The following is a 17,649-nucleotide window of genomic DNA, read 5'->3' on the forward strand; positions in this document are numbered from 1 at the left end:
GCAAAAAGCAAAAAAAATAATGTATGAATAATTGAATAAACTATAATCCATTCACATGCAAAAACCACACATTTGCTTTATTATTTCTGTTAAATAAATGTGGAGATGATTACAAACCATGCGTCAACGAAGCAGCCAAGAGGATAAAACTTCTGCCACAACCCAGAAGATAATCCACCATGGAGTTGGTTGCAATCGCCCCTGCAAATATGCCATACATGTGCATTTTTAGGCATTAAAAGGTGTGGAAGTTTCCAAGTGCAGCAATGTTCAGAGGGCAACTGATCAAAACATTCATCAAATGCTCTAGATATTCTTGTAAAAAAAATAATCTCAAGATTGAGATAGTGCGCCATCGACCATTTGTTGTCTCATGGAGAAATTACAAAGACCAACGACCGGGAATCCTTTCTAAAAGAAAAGGAGAGAAGGAAGTGCTGCCAGGGCATAACTTTATAACCTGTAATTTCCCCAGATATTTGACCGAATTGTTGGATGTGATGACAGAAGACCCATGATCGATGACATTTCCAAGCTACCGCCGGCTAACATTGAATTGTGCGCTCGAGGGAAGATGCTAACTCCAGTGCCTTGATGGGAAAAAATCCAGCTTGTGCTGTAACCAAAGGAAAATGCTGAGGCAACAAATGCTCAAGGCTGACACCACAGATGCTAGTTAAGAGAAAGGATCTATAGCTAGGAGATATTAAATGAATGCCGAAATGCGCCTCTGACCAGTTTCATTCAACAAGGGATATAAAGACACAGCAGGTAGTTCATAGTTGTACCTGAAAGAAAAATAATGAATCAAGCAAAAATCATCTAAACAAACTTCACATCTTGTTGTGTCAATCAGTTGTGAGAAAGAAATCATATGGCATGAGCAGAAAAGCTATTCCTGAGACATAGCCTTGAAAGAAACCAATCTTATTTCTTTGATTCTCTTTTCCTCTTATGAATCAACATGTTAACATATTATGATCCAATATTTAGTTCCTGGGAGAGACACAGCACCTTGAGGTATGTTTTCCCATGTTTCTACTCAGAATTGGTCCGAGGGCTCTTGAGGTATGTTTGACTGCCTGCTGCATGTATACATGAATATAATCATTTTACTAGCACTGTCATCTTCTGCTGCCAATGTGTTTTTCTTTGGCAACTTGAATAGATGCTAGCTAGTAGGAATTTGATTTTCATTTTTGGTTTGGTAGTTCACAGCATGAGCAAAAAGACTCCAGTACTCAATGATGATTTATGTAATGTGCCACTTCCAAAGAAATCACAACATAATTCTTTGTGGATTTCAAGTTCTACTTCAGTGACCAACTAATTGATAGATGGGACTTCAAATTTTATATACGTTCATTATGATGATGAAATTCGACAAATGTTCAACATATTCTGCATATTTCATGTTCCAGTAGTGATAGTTGTATGTTATCCACCATGTTCCTCGACCTTTCCAGCTGCCTCTTTTTTTTTTCTTTTCTTTTATTTTCTTTTCTTTGATTTTTGATGTTATAGTAGGAATCTAGATTCATTGTTCCTAAAGTTCCTTTACAAGCATTCCACAGTGTATTCAAAGTAAATGCAGGATGGTGATTTAAGGTTTTCTGTGATTATTTCTCCGCTATTATACGCTTCTATTTCTGTTTCTTGACTTTGATCCAAATCCTGTATTTCTCTTCACAAGATACTTTTGTGCTTCATATAATCTCTTTTTTATGTCTCTGTGTATGCATATGTTGATCTAATGTTTCTTCAACAAATGGTTATTGTATTATATATTTACATTTCATCAGGTATAAATGCCTGAAATCATCAGAGTTTGTTGATAAATCACTTGTTATATGAATAGCTTCTCTACCCTTCAGTCTAATTTATTATGTTTGACTTTACTCCATAACAACTCTATTTCAAGTTTTCAACAATTAGTCTAAACCACTTACTGGGTTACTAAATAGCTATCAGCTATAAGTTCTACTTCTTGCTTCCGTCAGCTTTGGTCACTGATACATTTTCTTTTAACATGTATGTTATCTCAAACATGTCAGACCAAAGGTGACACATAGTTGTGCTTCCTTCGGTGAAGCACTTATCTTTGAACTCAAAATTTGAAATAAAATTTAACTATGCTAGAATTTCCAACCAATAATCATCAGCCTCACCCAGCATGTCACATTGCCATGATAATAATAGATAGTGAAGTTGCCTAACCTTATAATATACGAATGAAATATGAGAACAGCATTTGGAATTTCTCAACCCAAAAGATTCAAGTTAAGCTACACAAAACAAGTCCTTAAGAGAAACTTATTAGTTTCGAGGACCTCACTAGAATAGGTCCATGAGTTCTAAAATCAACTAGCTTATTGCCAATTACTGACGTATGAATTTTTCCATGATTGGATTCTGTTGGAAGCAACGTCATCAGATAAAATCAAACCATTGTAACCTTTTCTATAGTTCTTCTCTGAGCATCCACTGAATTTTACCTAAGCATGCATTCATAATACCTCAATCAGCACTATCCTTTAATTTAAATATTAGTAACCATGTTATTCTATTTTTCAGTAAGATTTTAAAAAAAATCCGCGTCAATATCTTAGTTAATATTGTACTGGTATACAGTTACGTCGAGTCAGGCAGTCTGTTGATAAGAACAGGTCCAAGAACTCTAGGCAACGGGCAAGAAGAGGGACACAGACACAATCCATGTTATTAGCAGGTCAGTCCAACTTGATCTTGGGTTGAGCATAGATATAAAAGTGGCCCACAAGGTGACAACAATGGACAAAACAATTAAAATAGAGCACCAACATAACTAGTTAAATTCACATGAAAATTTGCACAGGCTCAAGTTACAAAAAATTAATGAGTAATTTATTAAAAAGGTTTACGAATATGTTCAAAAGTGGAGGAAATAAGTTTAAAAAAATGCTACAAAAAAAATAAAAACAAAAGATTGAGAGAAACCATATAGGAATAGAAAAAAACAGATAAACCAATAAAGCTAAAGTAACAACTTCACTAGATATATTGAAATGACCAAGTTCGAACAAATGCTAGCTAAAAGAACATATAAAAAAAGATCCTAGCAATCATACACATCCTTAACCAAGTACATAAACAAATGAGATTGCATCTTTGAAGCAAAAGCACCTCTGACATCATTTTTTCCAACACAATTGTTATTCAAAGATCTATATTTTAAGTTCACCTAGTTGCCAAAAATATTGAGCAAAATGCTCAGAAGTAAGATATAACATGATAAACTCAACTACGGCAAAAAGGACATGTAGCATATAACAAAGTACCTGTTTGCAATTATCTCGCCTGGGTAGGAGAACAAAGTAGACCCGAGGCGTCTGATCCCACCACTGCAAGCTCACAAACAGAACAAAGCTGCCCCTCGATGGCAGGCACAAACCTAGCCCCACAATAAGGGCAGGAAACATCCTTCTGCCCACGATAGATTGGAACAAAAGTTGCCCCACAAACCACAAAAGGATTCCTGTAATCATAATTGAGTTGATTAGCATCATTTTTATCACCAGCATGTTGCAGCACCTGCCTAGCTTTCTTTGCTTGGATTTCAGTTGGTCTATTCTCCAGGAGCATCCTGGCAAAGTTAGCTGCTGTTGCATAGTTCCCTCCTTTATAGCAGATAGTCATAGCATTAGTGAGGACGAGCCTCATATGAATCTTCTGAAGCTTACAGTTGGTGAAATAAGCTGCCAGCTCCTGCTGTTGAACTGAATTGACCTTGATTTCCTTTCTTGTAACCTCCATTTTCAAGCCCAGAACATACTCTCTAGCAATCTCAATCAACTCCTTCACTTCATCAACTTCCCTCCTTGACTCCACTACAATAAGTGGGATAGTGTGCAAGATGCTGAGAAATTGCCGTAAAGCCTCTGGAAACTTTCCATCTGTAGTGGCTCGATAAGCTGCCTTTAGCTTCTCATCCATCTGCGAAAACTTGAATACAAGTGCTGGTGGGCCCCTCACATTAGGACTGTCAGACTCACTCCAACCCTTCTCAACAGCAGTTGATATGGCTGGGGTAGTAGCAAAGGCATGCATATAGGTATGACTGCCCACAAAAACATCCATGAACAATGGCTTCATAGGTGCGAAATTCCTTATACCCAATTGCCGGCTGAGCAAGCGCATGGCAGTATCAAAATTTCCAGCTGCCACATGCTCTCCTGCAAGAGATGACTTCTGAATCCAGATTTGACTAACAGGAATGCCAGGTGTAGGGGCAACAAATAGTGAAGAACGGGCATTTCCAGCGGCTTTTGGCGTATCTGCATCTGGTGGTAATTCCAAATCCTCAAGGTCCCATCCTCCCTCCTCATTATCTTCATTTGCTACCCCCTCTTCAAGTTCAGCAACTACATCATCAGCATTCTGCATCACGGCCTCCATGTCAACAATGTCCAATTCTTCATCACCCCAATCAGCACCAGTTGCTTCCTCCTCTTCCTCGTTCCCTGCCCTCACAGTGTCCAGCCCATTGTCAAATATACCTCTCATGACCCTTAATAATGGCCAATCCCCACAGCACATAAGTGATGCAGGTGGCATCAGAAGAGAGCGCACTTTTCCTTCAGGTAAAGAGGGAACATTTTCTCCCAGTTCAGCAGAAAGCCTGTCAGCAACTTCCTTTAGTCCATGAGTGACAGCTGTAACATATGCAAGAGGCAAATGACCAGAATTTTCCAAAATATTAACACGTTCCTGAACGTCACCAAGATACATAGCATTATGAAACTGACCCATAACATCATTCTTCATTTCAGCTATTTTCAGCATTTTGGACAGCTTCTCCATGTTACCTGTTACAAGATAAAGAAAAGATAGTCTCTCAAAGTTCTTTGTCCTCTGATATGCATATTCCACTATACTAGTGTTTCCTTGCCGAAGGGCTTCAATACCCAACCTGTACCAATGATCCTTATCATCAATCTCTTTTGCTGCAGCAACAGCTATCTGAATGTTACCGCTCTCTAGAGCCAAGTTGAATCTAGTCTTTTCATCTTTTACAAAATGGAGAGCTACTTCAGGAAAACCTTTCTGTTGTAGATATGAGATGACAGCCTGTCCACATAGTTGTGAGTTCCTGATCATACTCATCACATGATCATATCTTTTCCGAAACAGGGATAGCTTAAAGATGTATTCTGTTGAATCAATCGATATCACACGATTCTTCCCATCACGATCCAGGCAATAGATATTGCTTCCAGAAACCTTGGTTATGTAAATCAGAACATCAAGAGTTTTTATAATACCACTGTCCCCATTAGGAAGGCAATACTTGATATGATTTAGTGTAGTATATATGAAGACACCATTGTCATCCCAGGCACCGCTTTTCACACGGATTGTCTCGTGCAATGTGTAACGGTGCACAAGTTTCTTATTAGCAATCACTATAGCATGTTTAGCCAGCAAAGCAACAGATTCCATGTCACTTGACCAGACAATGTATTTGATAGATGGGGTTTGAAGTTCTCCAAGAACAATCCTCTGTTGGAGATCAAAAATGGCCACCCTGTCCTCAGCCCTGCACAACAAGTTACCGGTGCCAGCATAAAATATTGCATCCGTACCAACTGGAAGAGGACTCTTCTTTACAATCTCATTTTTAAGGTTCTTAACTATGGCCTGGTTGTTACTCTTGTCAAGAACAGCAAATCTATTACGAGCTACAAAAACAGCTGATGCTCCAGCTCCCTTCCTTGCATCCTGCATATAGTCACCCCTTCCAGAAGTGTCCTTAGGAACAATATAAAGCTCGTAAGAACCCCCATCCGCATCAGAACAGATCAAGACAGCATTCTCTGTGGGACTAAAAGACAGCGTTCTAGGTCCCTGATTCAAGCTGACAGAACCAGGTCTCCTTATCGGAACCACCTGACTATCCTTCTGGGATGAGAACTCATAGAATCGCAGGAATCGATCTTTCACATAGTATAGAGCATCTCCACTAACAGAGAAAGCAGGGCGTTCCCTCTCCAATTTGAAAACAATCATGCCACTATCATGACCAGCTGCAAGAAGGTTCATTTCTGGATGTGCAGCAAGAATCCAGAAACGGTCATGTTCCCGGCGGAATGTCTGAATACCTGTCCGCTTAGTAGCATCCCATATGCGAATGCTTTTGTCTTCTGAGTTGGATACAATGATGTCCTGCTTTGCATGGAACATTACACAAGAGACGTTATTCATGTGGCCTCTCAATGTGTCGACCTCCCAAGCTTTGGAATCTGCTCCAATATGACATACATTTAATGACCTGCTTCTATATCAATATTTTCCTCCTTTAACTGATAACTCATCAAGGAATTAAATATATCGAAGCATTACCATAGTTATCACATTTAAAATCATAAAATACAAAAGCACAAAAAGAACATTTTAGTTAGATCAGATTCTGTGAATTGTAATATCTAGGTTTCATTTTTCTTGAGATTAAAAAAATAGAAGTTTTATAATTCTAGATAAGAACGTGAGGATGCCAAAAAGAGAGATATTTTCATATTACCATTCATTCTCCACAATTTCACTTGCCGATCATCTGCTCCAGATACAATAAGAGGCAGGGTTGGATGGAAAGATGCCCAATTGACTCCACGATCATGACCTTCCAAGACATATTTGACAACAGCATCGGTACCCCCAAACAAATCAGTGTTCATCTGGCTCAGACGCAGGATATCTTCAGCTGGAGAAACTCTTTTCCTCAGTGCACTAATATCCCAAACACGGACCGTCTGATCCAGAGATGCAGATACAACCAGGTCCTCCTTTGGATGGAATAAGGCGCACATGACATAGTGGTTGTGCCCAGTCAACACAGAAATGCAGGTACGAGATTGCCAGTTCCAGATCCTAATAGTTTGGTCATCGCTTGCACTGACAATCCATGGGTGCTCATCATGGAATTGAACAGTGCGGATGTAGTCAAGATGCCCAAGAAGGGTGAACAGGCACCGGTGAGTCTTATAATTCCAAACCTTAATCTTGTAGTCGTCTCCTGCAAATATGACATTGCAATCAGAAAGAAACACACCAACAAATTAGGCCCTTTGAAGTATATTCATAAGAAAGATATCCCAAACAAGAGATCCACGACAATTTGAAATAGTCAACCCAGAAGCAAGAGCCAACAAAGATCAGATTCCAATCTTAAGCGAAAACAAGATTAGAATTTTGAATCAAATCAACCAGATCCGGTGTCCCCAAGAAAATCAAGTTACAATTTTTCAAGGACGACCGAGATCTAACGTCAGATTTAACGAGCGACACACGATGCAACTTGAGCAAATCAAGATCAAACAAAAGACTGGGCATTAAGAACAATAAATCGATCACCTCCGGAGACGAAAAGGGGCTGTGACTTGTGGAAGTGGACGCCGCGGACGGGGCCATCGTGCTCGTCAAAGCGGTCGATGAGGGTGCCCATCCGGTAGTCCCATAGCTGGATGACGCCGCTGTGGAGGCTGGCGAGGATCCAAGGCCGCTTGCTGTGGAAGCTCAGGCCCTTCACCCGGTTGCTCTTCGTCTCGAACTTGGTCAGCATCGCCGCCACGCGCGCGCCTGCGAGATCGAAACCGACGCAAAACAAACCTATATCAGAGGGGAAGGGAGCGGGGGGTAAGTCAGCGGAAATTAGGGCTATAGCTGGGATCTGACCTCGGATCTGAGGAAAGGGCCTCCGACCTGGGGATATCAGATCTGGATCTCGAGCGACTAGATCGAGAGAAGTGGAGATCGCCGCCGAGGGAGAGAAGATGGGGGTGGGGGAGACGGAGAAGACCGAGAGATGTCCGACGGGGGGGTCGCGCGACGACACGAGGTAATCTGTTCTTCGCCCGTTACACTTCACTTTACCACGTTTTCTCTCTGTCTTATACTCGGGGTTTTTATTGCGGTATTTTTACATATATTTCCTTTCAAAGTTATCGAATATCATATTTACCCTTATCTTTCAAAGAAACAAGTTTTAGAGAATATTAATATTATTTATAACTTTAATAAATTTTAAAAAATAATTAATTTAAATTGAACCGAAAAATCATACCAAATAAAAATCAAATATAAATAAAACTGGTTTAAAATCGATTCGATTGGAACCAGTTCATCATTAGTTTGATTTTGAAGACAATTAATGATTCTAGATATGAGATACTCTTCTTTGATTTGATTAATTGGTTCGAATCTAGTCAAATCAATTTTAATTTGAAAGATTACTTCGATTGAATTCACTGCCTAAGCTTTTAATGGCTTCAAATTAATTAATCATATTATATAAATAATATGAGTTTAATTTTATAAATATTTTCATGCCGTCCAATCAGATCAATATTTCGATTTAATTCACTGAACTGAATCAATTCATTTAATATATATATATATATATATATATATATATATTTTTTTTTTAGATTTACTTAAAATTATAAATCGGTTACTCGAATCAGATTAACTAATTTTGAATCAATTTAATTATCTATATCCCGAATTGATTCCGACTAATTTACTTTAATCAAATTGAAAAAAAATAATTTAATTTGATTCGAATGTGTTTGTAAATTTCAAAGGTCGCTTTTATTTGAGGGATATAAATTTTGAATGAATATTAATATCATTTATAGTTTTAATAAATTTTAAATAATAGTTAGCCGATGGAGGATAACCCATTAGGTGTTAAATTGAATCGAAAAAATGATACAAAATCAATTCGATCAGAATCAAATTATGATTTTGAAGACCGTAAACGATTGGGATAGTCGGTTGAAATCGATTTTAATTTGAAATATATCAACATAATTGAATTTCACTATCGTATATCTTTAATTGATTCAAACCAATTAATCAAATCGAGCTAAATGCTTAGTTTTATAAATATTATCGTGTCATCTAATTTGATTAAGATTTTGATTTGACTTAATTGAATTGAACTGGTTCATTCCAATAATATATATTTTTTTAAATTATTCAAAATTATAAATTAATTAATCAATTATGATCATTCAAAATAATATATATATATATATATTAAAATTATTTAAAATCATAAATTAATTAACTAATTAATCGAATCGAATTAATTGATTTTGAATTAGGCATATTCCAATCGATTCTAATTTAAAATACACAATGTATTGAATTAGGCACATTAAAATACACAATATATTCACACATCTAACTCTAACTGACTTGTGGAGAGGTGATGTTAAAAGTAGATAATGCTATACTTTCCTAATAGTTTAAGCTTTTGAGAATTACTAATGACATATTTAAAACAATTATTGATCATCGTATTTAAAAACAATTATTCTTTATGCTCATATATGTACTTTAGGATTCTTATGCTTATGTCAATTATAATAAATGATGGCTTATGATTCAAAGATTATAAAATAATTATATGGTTGTATAGATTTGATAAGAAAAAAATCACTATGTCAAATGCCTTTTTTTCAACACTAATCATATTTAAACATGATCTTTTTTTTTATTATCTCAATGTTATCATCAATAATTTATTACCATATTTATAAATTTTGAAGGATAAATGATTAACATCTCATTTGATCAATTTTTTTTAAAATATTATTCCGCTGTATGCATGATAGATTATTATAGAGGATAAATGACTGGACATATATCAATCAAAATATTTACCAACAAATTAATAGATATCATTTTTTATAATATTTATATGAAATTTGAGATGATCCACTTGGAAAATATAATTCTAACACATCCATTTAATCCCCCATCAATCTCGTACATAATAAGAGTGGATTGTTTCATTAGACAATTTAGCTACAAAAGGCCATACCAATTAGTTTTTACCGGATAATACTCCTCTATTAAAAGCTTATTCACGATTTTTTTTATAAATATTAATTTTACCCTCTTATTAAATTGATTTGGATTAGTGAGTGAGTTCAAATTTGTCAATTTGTTCCCTTCCCTCCTAAACCTCTTTTTCTTTGGAGTCTCCTCCTCCTTATTTCTTTCATACTCTTTTTCTTCCCAAATTAATTTAATATAATATTATATAATAAATCTAAAGATATTATATATATATATATATATATATATATATATATATATATATATATGATGATGATGATTTTTTAGAAAATATTCATATTTTGAATATTTTTCAAAGATATCACTCTTTTGTTTATCGTCAAACAATACTTCTGATTTAGAAAATACTTATAATATCTCTCAAAAGTTTTTGAACCAAAATTTTTTGCTCATCTTTTTATTAGTTTTCAAATGTTACAGTGTTTTCATTTAGTAGTATTTTTTAATAGTATTTATAATATTTTATTAATATACTAAAAAAATAATAAACATTATTAAAAATACTATAAATAATATAATTTCATGTCTTTTTGATTATCATTGTTCATAGATTATTACAATATTATATTTTTAAGTTGATAGTTAGTTTTAGTTGAGGTTAGAAGTCTATTTAGATTATTTATAACATTTTTAAATAAATTTCATAGTATATTTGTTATGATGGCCAAAACATTGTTAACTGATCAAAAATACTATAACAAGCAAAACAAAATTATGAAAGATAATATGTATATATATATATATATATATATAGGGTACTATTTTAAAAAATAAAATAAAGATATTGATTGAAAATACCTAGAATATTGATATTTTCTAAAAAAAACACCTATATATATATATCTATTTATAAAAAAACATGAATAAATTCTAAATTGCAACAATCACTTTGTGGGTATTTGGGGATAAATTACTCTTATTTATTATCAGCTTTTTTTTTTGTTGACTAAGCACGGGGAAGTCAAAATTATTGATCTAAAACGAAACCCGATCGGTAACGACCAACATGATGACCCGCCCGAATAAACCGACTCCTAAATACCGGGCGTGAAGACTAATAAATGACCCAAAGCGACGCCGTCGCAACTTATTCTCGTTTCATTTCGGTGCACTGCACGTCCCACCCAGTCGGAGTATGAACCACTTCCCCTCCCTTTCCAGATCTCATCTCCGTTAGGGTCTCCTCGCTTCCGATCTTAATCCGCTCTCGTCGATTCCTGGAGATCTGATCACCTAGAACTCGAGATCTAGTTCGCCTAGTCGCCTTTGCTACGGAATTGGTAACTTCTTTTCTTTTCTTCCTCCTCGGATCGTGTTCTGGTCGCTGCTGGGTCGAAGATGATGTCGGAGGAGCCGGTGCCGTCGAGGTACGTGAAGCTCACCAAGGAGCAGGATGCGCCGTTGGAGGAGATCCGCCCTGGGGAGCTCAATCAGCCAGTTCATGTTCCCCAGGTTAGGGTTTTAACGAAGAATTCTTATATGTTTAAGAGCGGTTGCTTCTGCTAAAATTCTGATCTCCGTCGTTTTTGGATATCACACATGGACGGAGTCTAACTTGATTTTGGAAAGATTTGCACTGTGTACTGATGCCGGCCTTTGATGCATCAGTTGGAGGTTCGTAGATGCGCCGAGTGCGGGCAACCCCTGCCGGAAAGCTATCAACCACCTGGTGATGAAGCTTGGACCACTGGAATCTGTGGCTGTTCTGAGGACCCTGAGAGCTGTAAGATCTGTCTTCCTACATGCTCCATATAGAAGATATATTGGCGTAACAGAACGTTTAGAAGCTTTTCAAAGTTTAGACTGGTGCTAACCATTGAGTTTACTGTTACTTTTCCACATCTTACTATTTTCTTGGTCATATTTGACATTATGACCAAGAAAATTGACTAGAGACCTTCGTTGGCTTGGCTGCTCAATGCATGCCTAATTGTATGACTTAATTACTTAATAAAAACTGCTTGATGGCTAGCATGTTCGATGAATATCCATTTTCAGCTATGTAATAAATACTATGTTAGATGGTGCTAGATGGCTCAGCCAATAGTGATGAGAATGTCAGCGATTCTATTGATAGTGGCAGCTTTACAAAGAGACAAGAAAGTATAAGTTAGCTAGGTTGTGTTGGAATATGTGGACACCTAGACTACATGCTCAGCAAGTTTATGTTTATCAAGTTATCGTAATAACAATCAGAACCAGCGAGGATTGATGGAATCTGATGTGTACAAGCTCACTGTTCTTGAGAAAAATTTATCACAGTCCTTAAGGAGTAATTTTGTCTACCTATTGATACTGGCTTTGGGCACATTTTCCCTCCAAGATACTATGAAACCGTGTTGCTTGACCATGCTGGCACATCAATTGAAAAGGGTATGCACTGGGTCACCTACATGCTCTATTCTTAGTCTTGTCGAGTGACCTGATCGCAAGGTATTATATGCTGTCTATCAAACGATTTAATTGTGACGATACTCAGAGACCAAGGAATCTATGCTTGTTAAAATTTTCACTTTTCCATTCTGAATCCCCTCCAATTGTTATAGTTAGATATGAGAAAGAAGACTGTTGAGTCTCTTGGGTCATCAAACTTGTACATTTAGGCTTCCATCATGATGAATTACATAATACAACCATTTTAGACGCTGGTTGATTTGAGGTAAGACAGCTTTATATTGGCATAACTGAGATTTGCGGCAATCTCTTCACTTTAAATGCTCTTCTTCTTTGAGACATGCTAATTAAATCAAAACTTAAAGCTTCTGCTGCATCCTTATATTTACATTCTTTAATTTTTTTTTGCTATGTGATCACTGTGGGGTCAATCTTTAAAGTTTAAATTTTAATGAACAGAAAATTGAGAAAAATATTTAGATGCCTAGGAATCCAGACCTTGAATTAATTTGATTAAAGCATTGCATAATGGAATTAAGCATATGCCTAAACCTTTTGAACTATCACATATATGGTTGTTAGAAGTTTAAAAATGTGAAAGCTATAATTTATTAAGCTACAGAGATTAAGTTATGTGTGACCCTAATGGCTGATCTTCCTGTCTTATGGAAAACAAAACTATATACTGGTAAATCTCTTAGTTATGACCTTGAAATCAGGTCATGCTGATAGATGAAACAATGTTTACACTTTACAAATCTTGTTCTTGGTACATTGATACATCTTGGTGTTTTTGAGGTAAAAAGTAAGTACCCATGAGACTTTCTCTTTTATGGGTTCATATTCTCCTTGCAGTTTATTCCCTTGAAAACCACTTTGTGTTTGTCTAAGCCAAAAATGAATCAATGAGTTTTTTCAAGTATTGCATTTGGGATGTGGTATTTTGTCTCTATATGATTATGCCTTCTGGTATATGCACTTGATTAACATTACATGCTGTACAGGAGTTGCACTCAATGAACATCACAAGGTGGGTAAGTGTTGATATATAAGTAGATGCTAGAAGAAACAAGACATTGTTTGCCACCTTGTCTGCTTCAGTGGGCACAACCATGAATTTCTTGTCTGTGTCATTGAAGAGGTGTCTGGAAAAGCTGGAAATGCCATGAATCTGATTAGAAAATATGCCATCATAACAATCGTTAGTGTTGGGACCGAGTGTCGGCAGATTATTGCCCTCTCAGTTGCCTATGAAATTGAATCTTACCATTCATTCTGAAGCTAGCAGACACAACCAGTATTCAAATCTCTCTCCCTCATCTGGTTATGATAAGTGTAATACATCCATTTCTGACGGGGATGTTTATAAGAAGACATGCGACATAATTCTTGACAAAATGATAATACATCTATCAGGAAGGAAACTGAACGGATACTCCATGAAGAATACTCATTCGTAGACTAGTTGTATTTTTAGATGGATGTATAGTAAAATTTCTTTGGTACTTTGTTATCAGCTTTGTCAAAGACCACTTGCATTTGCTGGAATCTTATATGTTGATATGCATCTTATTCCATGATTCTCTTCAAGAGATTTACAATGACACTAATTTTTCTACGAGTCCTATAATTTAATCGTATGTTTTTGACAATTTAAATAATGACCTTTTTGGATTATAGGTTGGACTGGTTTGTTCTGTCCTTGTGTGTTGTTTGGGCGCAATGTGGAGAGGCTTAGAGAAGATACACCATGGACAACTCCTTGTATTTGTCATGCTCTCTGTGTGGAAGGTGGTGTAGCACTTGCAGTTGCTACAGCAGTATTCCATGGTATTGACCCAAGAACATCGTTTTTGATTGGAGAAGGATTAGTCTTTGCTTGGTGGATGTGTGGTATCTACACTGGTATATTTAGGCAATCACTACAAAAGAAATATCATCTCAAGGTGAATTGCTTTTTCTTCTTTTTTCTCTGCTGACTGTGCTATTTGCCAATATGAACTTTGTTGTAACGGAAGTTCCACCTGCTCTTACTGGGAACAGTAGGAAACTCATTTAGTAAGCACTGCAGAGATGCAAAAAGTAATTTACATGTGAATGCTGTTTGACCTTTTTTTTTTGGTTGCATGTGTTTGCACATGTTCTTGTTAAGGAATTTTTTTCGAACACATGGATTTCTTTTTGATGGTTTCTATCTTGTTTATTGTACTAGCAAAGTATGCTGTATTAATTTTGCTATATTATATGGACATTGGCTCCTCAATAAACAATTGTTTAGAACATGCAGTCTGCTAAAATCACCTTTATGAATACAATAAAGGTGAATATTCAAGATTAACATAATACAAACGAGTACCATTTTCAGGGTTGTTTTAGGACTATACTACACTACTGCTTTTATATAGAAACTATTCTTGCATTATGCGGACTATCTTTAATTCAGACAGCTTTATGCAAAGGCCCTTTGACGCATCTACTTCATACTTCTTTAATTAATCAGAGTTAGACAATTGTACGATTGTTGGTCTTGGATATAGTTGTAGCAAATTCTTAAACTCAAAAAATCAGATTCAAGAGAAAGATAGTCAATTAATCGATTTTCGGTTGGAAATGATATATCTTTTGTGCTGTACGAGTATCATAGAAACATCTTAGATAGAAACTGTTCTTGTTTCACTTGAACATCTACAATAATTTTACTAATTAATGGTTAATCCATTACCCAGTAATTTTCTGCACAGGAAATTATCTCTCAGGTGCAACCTCATAATTTTTTCACAATTTTCCTAGAACATGACTTACCTTCTGGACACATTCTATCAGCAAAATTGAACATGTCCCATGAAAAATTAGAAATTGCTTGTATCCAACAGTTATAATTTTTTTTTAACAATTTTAGTGCTTGTTATCATGAACTTGCATTGTTGGGCATTTTTATTACCAGAATGGTATGTGTTATACATGTGCTCATGTATTTTCTACACTGGTTACATTGAATACACGTGTAGCTGTCATCTCTTCTGAGATTGCCATTAGATTTGATCTTGGTTATTATAATGTTGTATTGTTGTGGTTCCAGAACTCCCCATGTGACCCTTGCATGGTCCATTGCTGCATGCACTGGTGTGCCATCTGCCAGGAGCACCGGGAAATGAAGGGTCGGTTATCTGATAATCTTGTAATGCCGATGACTGTTGTCAACCCACCACCTGTGCAGGAAATGAGCAACCGTAATTCAGAAGTCCCTGAGACTCCTCCCCAACAGACCCAGCACATTGAATTGGAGACACAAGCATTATAGTTTAATTGAAATCCATCATACATGTTCAAGTACATGAGGCAGCAGAAAAAAAGCTAAGTGATCAATCTTCTCTTATGGTTATATTCTTATTAAACTTGATGGCATCTCGATGACTATTGTCGAGCTTTTTGGCACCCCAAGAACACCTTTTTTTTTTATGTTACTTATTTTGATGCTTGCAGCTTATATAAGGGGCAAACCATGATTGTTAGTTTTGTAATCATTTTGGCCATTGTCCACGGACTATTTGTCATTATTGCAATCCATGATTATTAGCTTTGTTACCAAATTCTCCATTTTTCATCATGTCATTGCAACAGTGGTTCAGATTGATGCTAAGACTTCCTCATACTTCTGGGTTTGTCAGGAGTTTACCTGCCCATGTCTATTGTTTACTTGCTATATAATTTCTTTACTCTATGACAATGGAAGCGAGAAATTTTTGTTACATTAAATAGTGTGTAAGATGATTGCATGTGGATTTAACCTGAGATATTACTTTGTGTCACAGTGTACTAACCGTTGGATGTTGTTGCAGATTTCTTAACTCAATGACAATGGAAGTGAGAAAATTTTATCATATTTAATAGTATATGCCTGAGATCTTTTATTTGTCCAAAAATATACTAACCATTGGGATGTTCTTGCGGAGACAAATGATAGAAGTGATAAACATGTCTTCTCGTTGTGTATGTAAGAGATTGTTGATGGCGTATACGCTCTTTTGGTATTTTTTTTGTCTTCTGTTCATCTTGTTTGATGCGGATATTGTGGCGTCAAATCTCTCCATTTTTTTTTCTTACTGATAAGAGGGATCTCTCGTTTAATTTTGATAGCAAAGTTTGTTTGTTCACCTTGTTTTTCGATTTGTCGGGTTTCCTTAAGCGAATATAAATTTTAGAGTAGTCGAACTCTCTAATCGTTCTTATGAGTCATTGATACTTATACTTTGTCGGGTTTTGTATGATGAAGTATAAGAGTCATTGATACTTATACTTAGAATCTCTCTTGGAAGTATATAACTCTCGTATACTAATGATCAAGGTTTTAATCAAATGTAAAATTCGGTACATGTACATAAGATTTGCTTTTATAGTATTATGATATTTACTCTTTGAATTCATATTCATTTTTATTATCATGTTGTTTATCAAAGTGGAACTTCTAGTGGCTTTCAATTATACCTTCGTATAGCTAAGTTACTTATGAGATTTCTCTTGTGTGTCTCTTGTTGTCTTGAATTATTTCTATCATGATGTTATCTCTTGGTAATATTTTCATTACATTTTGATCTTTGTAGAATAAACTTAAACTATAATCTCCCTATGTTTGTCCTTAGCCAACATATCGTAAGGTCTTCGTTATCTCTGATTGTATTCGTTCTTTTGTAATATATCTCTAGGATATATATAGATGAAATATATCTCTAGGATAGTTTTTCACCCAGTAACTCTTCAAGTCTATCGACTTTATTTAAAATTGGTGTGTCATTGGATCATATGCCCTTGCCCCTATCGTAATCTTTATTATGCATAACTATCTACTATTTGACTGGTAGTATTATGGTATTTTCTTCAAGAGTAGTCACTTTCATATCTTTTTGTTTCGTGTCAAGGCTTTTTAACCTTAATTTTGTTTATGTAAGTTGAGTTTTCTTAGTCTCTTTGTCAATTGTTTCGTCAAGATAAAGTATATACGCATCAAAAAGTTTTTTTTAGATGGAGGCAAAAGATATAAATTCATATCATTCGATAGATTCTAACGAAGGAAACTCATCTTGGACTTATTCTTTGTGAAAAAATTTAATAATTTTATGAGAAAATTTTTTTAAAGATTTTTCTAAAAGATATTTGATTGGTTCTTAGTTAAAGTATTTTTATATTATATTATAATATGTTCTTGATATTGCTAAAAATATTATAACTCAACTCAATAAAAAATATTATGACTAATTTATTTTAGCAACATCATTATAATTATGTTGAAAAATATTGTACCACACATACAAGTCAAATTATTTGAATGTTGATGGACTCAAAATATATTAAGAATAT

The 17,649-nt window shown here is 35.4% G+C and overlaps 2 protein-coding genes across 5 annotated transcripts; one reads left to right on the forward strand and one right to left on the reverse strand.

Annotated features, from left to right (window-relative positions):
• Positions 1 to 202: 202 nt before the first annotated feature.
• LOC135581807 (coatomer subunit alpha-1-like) lies at positions 203 to 7,887 on the reverse strand. Of its 4 annotated transcripts, XR_010495426.1 has the most exons (6): positions 7,708 to 7,887; positions 7,387 to 7,611; positions 6,557 to 7,048; positions 3,318 to 6,278; positions 736 to 788; positions 203 to 616 (listed from the first exon to the last, which is right to left on the reverse strand). XR_010495426.1 is itself a non-coding variant. In XM_065145232.1 (5 exons), exons 2-4 carry the CDS (start codon positions 7,592 to 7,594, stop codon positions 3,328 to 3,330), a joined length of 3,651 nt encoding a protein of 1,216 aa, XP_065001304.1. In that variant the 5' UTR covers positions 7,595 to 7,611; positions 7,708 to 7,887; the 3' UTR covers positions 203 to 616; positions 3,318 to 3,327. The 4 variants fall into 4 exon arrangements, 3 of the variants coding, with proteins under 3 accessions (XP_065001304.1, XP_065001302.1, XP_065001303.1); XM_065145232.1 differs by lacking the exon at positions 736 to 788; XM_065145230.1 differs by having other exon boundaries at positions 203 to 788.
• A 3,093-nt stretch (positions 7,888 to 10,980) lies between these two features.
• Positions 10,981 to 15,901, forward strand: LOC135634979 (cell number regulator 6-like). The gene is made up of 4 exons (XM_065145758.1): positions 10,981 to 11,352; positions 11,509 to 11,623; positions 13,975 to 14,240; positions 15,374 to 15,901. The coding sequence occupies exons 1-4, from the start codon at positions 11,239 to 11,241 to the stop codon at positions 15,593 to 15,595; spliced, it is 717 nt and encodes a 238-aa protein (XP_065001830.1). The 5' UTR covers positions 10,981 to 11,238; the 3' UTR covers positions 15,596 to 15,901.
• Positions 15,902 to 17,649: the final 1,748 nt, after the last annotated feature.

Source organism: Musa acuminata, chromosome BXJ3-4, assembly GCF_036884655.1.
Source record: "Musa acuminata AAA Group cultivar baxijiao chromosome BXJ3-4, Cavendish_Baxijiao_AAA, whole genome shotgun sequence".
In the NCBI taxonomy this organism is placed as follows: domain Eukaryota; kingdom Viridiplantae; phylum Streptophyta; class Magnoliopsida; order Zingiberales; family Musaceae; genus Musa; species Musa acuminata.

Coding starts and splice junctions, on each gene's coding strand:
- LOC135634979 (XM_065145758.1), top strand. CDS start 11,239: ATGATGTCGGAGGAGCCGGTGCCGTCGAGGTACGTGAAGCTCACCAAG. Junction 11,353..11,508: donor AGCCAGTTCATGTTCCCCAG/GTTAGGGTTTTA, acceptor TTGATGCATCAG/TTGGAGGTTCGTAGATGCGC. Junction 11,624..13,974: donor TTCTGAGGACCCTGAGAGCT/GTAAGATCTGTC, acceptor TTTGGATTATAG/GTTGGACTGGTTTGTTCTGT.
- LOC135581807 (XM_065145232.1), bottom strand. CDS start 7,594: ATGCTGACCAAGTTCGAGACGAAGAGCAACCGGGTGAAGGGCCTGAGC. Junction 7,049..7,386: donor GCCCCTTTTCGTCTCCGGAG/GTGATCGATTTA, acceptor TCATATTTGCAG/GAGACGACTACAAGATTAAG. Junction 6,279..6,556: donor GAAATTGTGGAGAATGAATG/GTAATATGAAAA, acceptor ATATTGGAGCAG/ATTCCAAAGCTTGGGAGGTC.